Source organism: Passer domesticus, chromosome 15 (assembly GCF_036417665.1).
Source record: "Passer domesticus isolate bPasDom1 chromosome 15, bPasDom1.hap1, whole genome shotgun sequence".
In the NCBI taxonomy this organism is placed as follows: domain Eukaryota; kingdom Metazoa; phylum Chordata; class Aves; order Passeriformes; family Passeridae; genus Passer; species Passer domesticus.
In genome coordinates, this window is record NC_087488.1 from 14,662,278 (window position 1) to 14,670,569 (window position 8,292).

At 53.4% G+C, this 8,292-nt stretch overlaps 1 protein-coding gene across 1 annotated transcript; it reads left to right on the forward strand.

Annotated features, from left to right (window-relative positions):
- The first annotated feature begins 133 nt into the window (after positions 1-133).
- GID4 (GID complex subunit 4 homolog) lies at positions 134-5,838 on the forward strand. The gene is made up of 6 exons (XM_064389994.1): positions 134-482; positions 1,666-1,725; positions 2,462-2,569; positions 3,188-3,289; positions 4,235-4,365; positions 5,518-5,838. Exons 1-6 carry the CDS (start codon positions 267-269, stop codon positions 5,579-5,581), a joined length of 681 nt encoding a protein of 226 aa, XP_064246064.1. The 5' UTR covers positions 134-266; the 3' UTR covers positions 5,582-5,838.
- Positions 5,839-8,292: the final 2,454 nt, after the last annotated feature.

Below are 8,292 nucleotides of genomic sequence, written 5' to 3' on the forward strand. Positions count from 1 at the left end.
TCCTGCAGGGAAATTCCTACATTTCCCAGCAGCGCCTGCCGGCAGCACAACCAATCAGCGCCCGGCGTCGTGCCAGCAGCCAATCAGAGCCAGGGGACGCCCCTCAGGCACGCGCGCGGGGGCCAATGGGAGCGCGCGGAGGCGCTGCCAGGAGGCCCCGACCCAGCGGCGGCCGAGGCGTGAGGGAGCGGAGCGCAGCGGAGCGGGCGGCGTCCCCCGGCCGCACCCCGGCCCCGGCCACGCTGGCGCCCGGGGACCCCCCCGAGATGCCGGTTCGGAGCGAGAGGCGCCGCGCTGGAGGGGCGGGGGGCTCGGCCTCCTCCGCCGCCGCCGCCGGAGCGGCCGCCAGCAGCCTGGTGCCGCCGCCCCCCATCAACACGGCGCAGCCCGGGGTGGCCACTTCGCTTCTCTACAGCGGGGCCAAGTTCCGCGGGCAGCAGCGCAGCAAAGGCAACGCCTACGAGGTGGAGGTCGTCATGCAGGTGAGGGGGGTGGCCGGGCGGGAAGGGCCGCCGAGGCCTGGGGCGAACGGGGACCCGCTGGCCTGAGGCCGCCGTGGCCCAGCCCGCCCCGCCGGCCCCTTGCCACAGCACCCGCATCGCCCTGGCCCTCGATGTAAGGAGGAATTTCTTCAGAGAAAAGGTCGTTAAACATGGGAACGGACTGCCCAGGGAGGCGGTGGAGTCGCCATCCCTGGAGGTGTTTAAGGAGAGGCTGGACGTGGCGCCCAGCGCTGTGCTCTGGTTGACACGGTGGTGAATCAGTCACAGGATGGGCTGGGTGATCTCAGCTCCTTTCCGACCTCGGTGGTTCTGTGGTGATTCCAAGCCGGCGGGGTGTTTTTATGTTCGGTTCTCCGCGTTCCTGGTGGGATTTGTTGTGGTGGGGACATCCCATGGCTGCTCAGCTCCACTGCACGCTGCCACCTCGCAGGGGCTGGCTGTGCTTTTGTGCTTAAAAACGCTGCTTTTGTGCCTAAAACGTGCTTGTTTTGCATGTGTCAGCTGAGGAGAGGGGGCTGCCTGCTCTGCCTGTGCTGAGCACAGGGAAACGTTGCAGTCCTTTGATCACAGGTGGGAAAGATCCATCTTCTCATGGGCAGAGGTTTGCACTTCCCTGAATAACTCACTGCGTGTTTTGAAAGCGGATCTGGAGATGTCAGGGAAAAGAAAAGATTCCTTGGAAAATCCCTGCTTTTAAAGGAGCAGGCAAATCCTTGCCTAGTTTCTGCACAGCACAGGCAGAGACGTGCAGCCTGATAACTCCAAATGCAGGTAGCATAAAAGCTTTAGATTTGGGAGAAAGGCCTCCTGCAAAATGCTGGGGGTGTGGGTGATCCTTCCAGGGATGCTTTTTCTTGGAGAACACTGTGAGTCAGGTCCCTTCTGGCTGGAAAGGGGATTTGCTTCCTGCTGCAGAGTTCTGGGCAGAGGGTGTTGCCTTGGGAGCAGGGCTGGGATGTGGAGGCTGCCAGAGGTGAGCTGGGCACCTGCAAATGATCTTTCCAGGTGGTTCCCATCATGGAAAAGGGCTGGCAGTGTGAATATACTGGGCAGTGGGTACCAGCTGGAGCTGAAATTATCCTTGGAAGGGTTGGAAACTGCTCTGGATCAAGCATGCACCTTCGTGCCTGTTTTTATGGTTGGACTTTGCACTCTTTTCCAGCATGTGGATATGGAAAACTCCTATCTCTGTGGATACTTGAAGATTAAAGGCCTTACAGAGGTGAGTGTTAACTGTGCAACACCACAAAGAGGGGCTCTGTAAAGGCTTTTATTTCCTGCTGGGCTGGGAGAAGCTGCTGCCAGAAATAGCAAGTGGAGGGATTGGATATTGTGGATTTGATCACAGGGCATCCGCTGGGGAATGGTGCTGGCTGTAAATGTCACAGGTTTAAATCCAGCTGTGGATGCTCCCTGGAATCATCTGAAGTTGGAAAAACCCTCAAAAACCATTGAGTCCAACCACAGACCCAGGACACAGCCAGGTCCACCACTTCCCTGGGCAGCCTGTTCCAACCTTTAACCACTCTTTTAAATTGTTCCTGATATCCAATCTGAACCTCCCTTGGTGCAATTTGAGGACATTTCTGCTTGTCCTGTCCCTTGTTCCCTGGGAGCAGGGCTGCACCCTCCTGTCAGGAGAGTGAGGGTCCTTTCCCCAGGCTGAGCCACTCCTGCCCCTCAGCTGCTTGTGTTCCAAACCCTTCCCCACAGCCCAGCTCTGACATGGCTCCTGGCTTCATAAAGTGAGGAGAGAGGCAGAGAAAGGCTGGAGTTAGAGAGTGGAAGAGTGAGCCTTGGAGAGGTGTGGGGCAGGACGAGGGGTGGGAGCAGCAGCCTCAGAGTGCCCGGAGCTCTCCCTGGGAGACGCTTTCTGCTGAGTGCATGGAGCCTTGTCTGCTGTTGGGACTGTGCCTGTAGGTGACAGTTGCGAGCCCCCTTTGTCTCCCCTCTGGCAGGAGTACCCAACCCTCACCACGTTCTTCGAGGGCGAGATAATCAGTAAGAAACACCCGTTCCTGACGCGCAAGTGGGACGCCGACGAGGACGTGGACCGCAAGCACTGGGTACATCAATCTGGGGGCAGGGCTGGCTCTGGGCTGCTGCTTTGGGGGAGAGGTGCAGTGCAAGAGCTGGCAGAAAGGCCTGGAGACCTCTCCTTTTTGCTGTCTCCCTCCTTCTCCCACTGGGATCTTTGCAAATAGAGGTCTCTTCAGCAAGCTGTGATCTGTGGTGAGGGAGGGGTTTCTTGTTTTCCACTTGTTGGCCGTGGGGTGGGAAAGGAGCAGGAGCAATCCCCATCTCTTGGCCCCCTAAGAGAACACGCTCCTTATTTTTGGAGACTTATTGCAAAATGGAATGGAGAAGGGGAGAGGGGTCCCACGAGCACAGGTAGGGTAGTTGGTACCTGTGTCCCTGCTCAGGGCAGGGTGTTCCTGCTGCTGTGTTTTGAGGCCACAGCAGCCACCTGATCACCCCCACCCTGACCTTGGTTGTTTGACAAGCTTTGATGTTTCTTATATTTCTGTCAAAATACCTTCCTCTGGAAGTGCAGGAGCTTCTCCAGCCAGGCTGGATGTTGCTCTGAGTGTCAGTAGATTTCCCTCCTAAAGAGCAGCTGGTACTAGAAGTTCTATTCCTGGAATAAACATCCTGGGATTTTTTTCTTTTCTTTTTTGTTTCAGGGGAAATTCCAGGCTTTTTACCAGTATGCAAAAACATTTAACTCTGATGACTTTGATTATGAAGATCTAAAAAATGGGGACTATGTCTTCATGAGATGGAAGGTAAACCTTGCCTGTCTCCTCTGCTGAGCTGCTTGCAAAGCACTGACAGAGACTTGAGCTGTCAGAGCTTTTCCAGCTGTGGTGGTTTAATGAAAGATCTCACCCTGCCAACCCCAAAACCCACTGTACTTGCAAGTTCCAGTATGACTCGTGTCTAGCCAGCTAATTGTGTCCTTAAGGGCTGCAGTCGTGGCTAAAAGCACAACAGGAAAATCTTGCTTGGTGATGCTGCAGAGGATGAGAGAACTGATGTCTCCAGTCCCTGTGTTTGATGCAGACTGGCCACTCTGCAGCTCTGTTCTTTAGCTGGGGTCATCACAGAGTCACCATAGACTGGTTTGGGTTGGAAGGAACCTTAAAGCTCATCTTGTTCCGCCTCCTGCCAAGGGCAGAGACACCTCCCACTATCCCAAGCCCTGTCCTTGGACACTTCCAGGGATCCAGGAGCACCCACAGCTTCTGTGGGCACCCTGTGCCAGGGCCTCCCCACCTTCACAGGGAAAAACGTTGTCCCAATATCCCATCTAACCTTGCCCTCTGGCAGTGGGAAGCCATTCCCTCTCTTCCTGTCACTCCCTGTCCTTAGCAGAGTTCCTCTCCAGCTTTCCCATAAGTGTTGAAAAGCTGTAGTAAGAATTCTCTGGAGCCTTCTCTTCATTCTCAGGCTGTGACTCCCAGTTTTGCAGGGGACAGGTGTTGAAACTGATCTCTTGCACTCTTAAAACTCATTCTGTTCTCAGTTGTCTGCTTCCCTGTGAGGTCCCTGCAGTGGCAGGTGTGAAGGGACACTCTGGTCTCTGCTCTGGGCTGAGAGTGCAGGGAGTGCTCAGCCAGGAATGCCTTCATGTTAGTGGGTGCCAATATTTGGGTTGGGAGGGCAGATTGGGGTGGGGTGGGGCTGTATTTGACCAACATTTTAAGATGCAGCCTGTGTTTTGAATGCAGGAGCAGTTCCTAGTCCCAGATCACACCATCAAGGACATCAGTGGTGCTTCCTTTGCTGGTTTCTATTACATCTGCTTCCAGAAGTCAGCAGCATCTATAGAGGGCTATTACTACCATAGGAGTTCAGAATGGTAAGGATGTTTCCTTCCTCCTGGAGACACAAACCAAGCTGTGACTCCTCTCCTGCTTGTCCCCAGCCTTGGGAGTGTCCAGCCAGGAGATTCAGGCTCCTGGTTGGACCTTGGGGCTGAAGGGAGGGGTGTGGGCCATGGCTGGCCTGAGCTGGCTGGTGTGGTATAAAGTGCTGTCCTTACAGAAAAGGGGAGGAAATTTGGGATGGCAGGATGGAGGAGGGAAGATGATACAGGATCTGGAGAAATGAGGGAGCTCAGTTCTCTCTCCTCAGGAACAGCTTGGCTGTTGCTCCCTTCAGGCAGAAATCTTGTCAGGCCAATGTTTTGTATTCTGAGGTCCTTGGGGTGTTGCTGTTAAGACAAGAGAAAAGTCAAAGCTAATTGGTGGGGTTTTTGTTGGAGACAAGTAGCTGTGGAGAGCTCTTTTCCCTTGCTCATTGTCATGAGCAGCAGGTGGATGGCTGGAAGCTCTCAGGGGGAGGGAAGGAACCAGGAGGCTTTCAGACACATTCCCTCAAGCTGAGCTTTGAAAGACTCATGTGTAATTTGCACTTGTAGCAAACACTGTTTGAACTTGAAAGTCGTTGAATTTCAAAGGGAGTCCAAAAAACCACCACAGTCAGCCCACCAGGAATGCTGCCTTGCTGCAGGTGGCTCAGAGGGACCAGAGTGGGAATTACAGCATCATTAAAGTTGAAAAAAAACCTCCAAAATCATCAAGCCCAACCTCTGACCAAATACTGCCATTCCCACTAAACCCTAAATGGAATATCTGTTTGATTTCTGAGCACTTCCAGGGATGGAAACTCCACCATTCCCTGGGCAGGCCATTCCAGGTCTAAACCACTCTTTCAGTGAGGGATTTTTCCCTCATATCCAACCTCTCCTGGCACACCTTGAGGCTGTTTCCCCTTGTCCTATCACTAGTTTTGTGGGAAAAGAGCCTGACCCTTACCTGTCTGCACCCTCCTGTCAGGGAGCTGTGGAGTGATGAGGAACGATGCTGAGCCCTGCCAGGATTTTGGACTGTGGGGTGTGGCTGTTGGATACCTGAACACCCTGAGACTGTAACGGGGGAGAGAAGAGCAGCGTGTGTGCTCTGGCTGCCAGGCAGGAGCTGTGTGTAACCCTCCCCTCCCTCTCTGCCAGGTATCAGTCGTTGAATTTAACGCACGTTCCCGAGCACAGCGCTCCTATCTACGAGTTCCGATGACAGCTGCCCACGTCTGAGAACACCCAGAAGCAAAGGGGCAGGAGGGCATGGCCTGCCAGGAGAACTGTGTCCCTGTGGGAGCACGGCAATGCACGCTTCTCTCCTGCCCTTGGACTCGAGAGAGAGAGAGAAAGAGAGCCTGGATGTGAACTCACCCAGCCCGAGGAGCTGCTGGAGCTTTGTTCTCCCTCCTGTCGAGTGGCCATTTGATCTTTACTCTGGTTTTAAGCTACTTTAATGCACTTTCTTGTTGCACAGCTCGTTTCTCTGTCACTGAAGTTCCTCCCGGCTCTCCTCTGGAAGCTGTTTCTCAGTAGCTGGAATCAGTGCTCTGGCCTCTAAATAATAAGGAAATGTAAGCTCAAGGCTTATATTTTCCTTGTTGTATCCTGATGTGGGTTGAAATCACCAGGATTCAGGTTTCTTGCCCAGATTTCCAGCTGTGATGCTGTCAGAGCCAGGTGCTGGGTGTGAGGCTCAGCTGTGGAGCCTTGGGGAGTGTTGGCTGAGGTAAGGCTGGAGTGAGGCTTGGCTGGCTAACAAGGTTAGCTGGAGCTGCAGATCTTTCAGGAACGCCAGCCCTTTGGAGCTGGGAGGTGTTCCTGTGTCTGGATACACCACTGGGAATTAATTTGATGTATGGACTTCCAGGCTATCAGTAAAGTGGATCTGAACTCTGCTTGTAGGTGTATATTTGCTCTTTACTTAAGGGTAAAAAAAAAAAGAAAAAAGTTAAAAAAAAAGACTAAAAAAAACCTTTTATTAAAAAAAAAATCTATTTTTATGGTTCCTTTTCCAAAGGACCCTATGGCAAATGCACAAGTACTGGATTCCATGTTACAGTTTTCACATTGAAAACCAGGAATGTCTGTGTTTTTATATCTGTGTCTGTATCCAGCTAAGCTTTGGGAACATAACCAGAGCACAAACACTGAGCAGCATCACCCTGGGACTGCTCAACGTTTGTACTCCCCCTTCATGCTTCACCACCACTGCTTGACACCTTTTTACAAGGAAAAAGAAGAAAAAAAATTTTTAAAATAACCCTTCTCAGTAGCTCCCCCTGACTCTGAATGTTCCAAGTGACATAACTCAAGGCTCCTGTGCCAAAGCGTGTGTGTGTGGGGTGGTTTTTTTAAAGACACTTTAAAACTTGGCCTCAGTTGTGTTTTTACCTTGTCAGCCCCTCCTGGGGGGCTTTGTGAGAGTTTAGTTTGCCTTTTTTTCTGGCTGTTTTAAAGCCCAGCTTCCTCCAGGCAGCCGTGTGGTACTCTTGGTGCTGAGGATGGATTTTCCACCTGGGAGAGGGGATTGAAGCCTCCCTGTGCCACTGTGAGCTGCTTTGGGTTTTGCTTTGTAACTCATTTCCCTTTTGGCAGCAGTTATGGCTGGTTTAAGCCTCACTGAGGAAGATTCAGGGCTTGGAGAGCCCTTTCCTCTGTCCCAGGCTCTGTTTGGAGTGCTGGGTCTCGGGAGATGATGGGAATTCTCCTGCCCTGTGCATGCTGCTCTCCATGGATCAGCCCCTCTCCCCCTGGAGAGAGCAGGGACAGAGCTGGCCCTTCCAGGACTGTCCTGCTGCCTTGGGGGACGTGCAGGGACAGCACTGAGGTGATCTGGGGCTGTGAGCAGAGCTCTTGGGAAGTGAGTTCCCGTTTTAACTTGCTCCTCTCGGAGGAGCTCAGGATGGAGGTTTCCTCAGGGGTGGTGTGGGAGATGTCCTGCTTTTCAGAGGTGAAAACCAGTGGTGCTGCTCCACTGTGAGCAGTGTGGGGGGGTGAATCCTCCTTCCCAGGTGCTGTGAGAGTGCAGGGACCCAGCTGCAGTGGCTCTTGCAGCCTCTGGAGCTGCCTGTGCAGTGCTGGTGGTGGCACCGGTGTCCTGTGCCAGAAGGACACTTGGGTTTCTGATCTGCTTCAGTTGAATTAACCCTGTTGGTTGGCAGAAGCTGAGTTAGGATGGTCCTGGGGGTGTTTAACACGTGTAACTATCCCTAAACCGATGAAGTTGGGTTTTTTTTTAAGACTTGATACGTTGTGAGAAGGGTGTGGAAAGAGAATCCTGCTGTGCCTGCCTTCTTCCCACCTGAAGGGAATTTCAGCTCAGATCCAGAGCTGGATGTGATGTGTGGCAGGTGCAGAGCAGGTTGTGGAGCTGAGGGCTTTGCAGGGGCTGTGGGTGTGTGGGTTTTTCCCTCCTCAAAGGCCTTTGCTTTGGTTTTTCCTTTTCTTTGACCTGTTGGAGTTGAGGGGAGATGTTCTGTACGTCGTGGTGTGGTGAGAGAGAATGGCCCGGGGGAGGATTTGGGGGGCAGAGGTGGGAAATGGGGTGTGGGGCTCGGGAGAGGATGTGGTGTCTCTTGAACCACTGTGGCTGCAGCAGGGTGACCGTGTGGGGCCGAGGAGGAGTTTTGTGGAGCGATCAACGTCCGAATTAAACACGAATTCTGTTCAAGGGGCCTGTGTCCGTGTGTGTTTGTCCTGCACAGCCCTCCCTGCTTCCAGGGCATTGCTGTGCTTCATCTCCTTCCTTGAGGGCTTCTCCAGGAATCCCAGCAGCTTCTGCTGGCCTGAATTCACACTGTCAGAATCATTAAAGCTGGAAAAGCCAACTGAGAGCATCGAGTCCAGCCCGTGTCCCATCCCCACTTTTTCACTTGGTGCCAGAGTGTCACACCCAGTCCTTCCCTGAACACCTCCAGGGATGGGGAC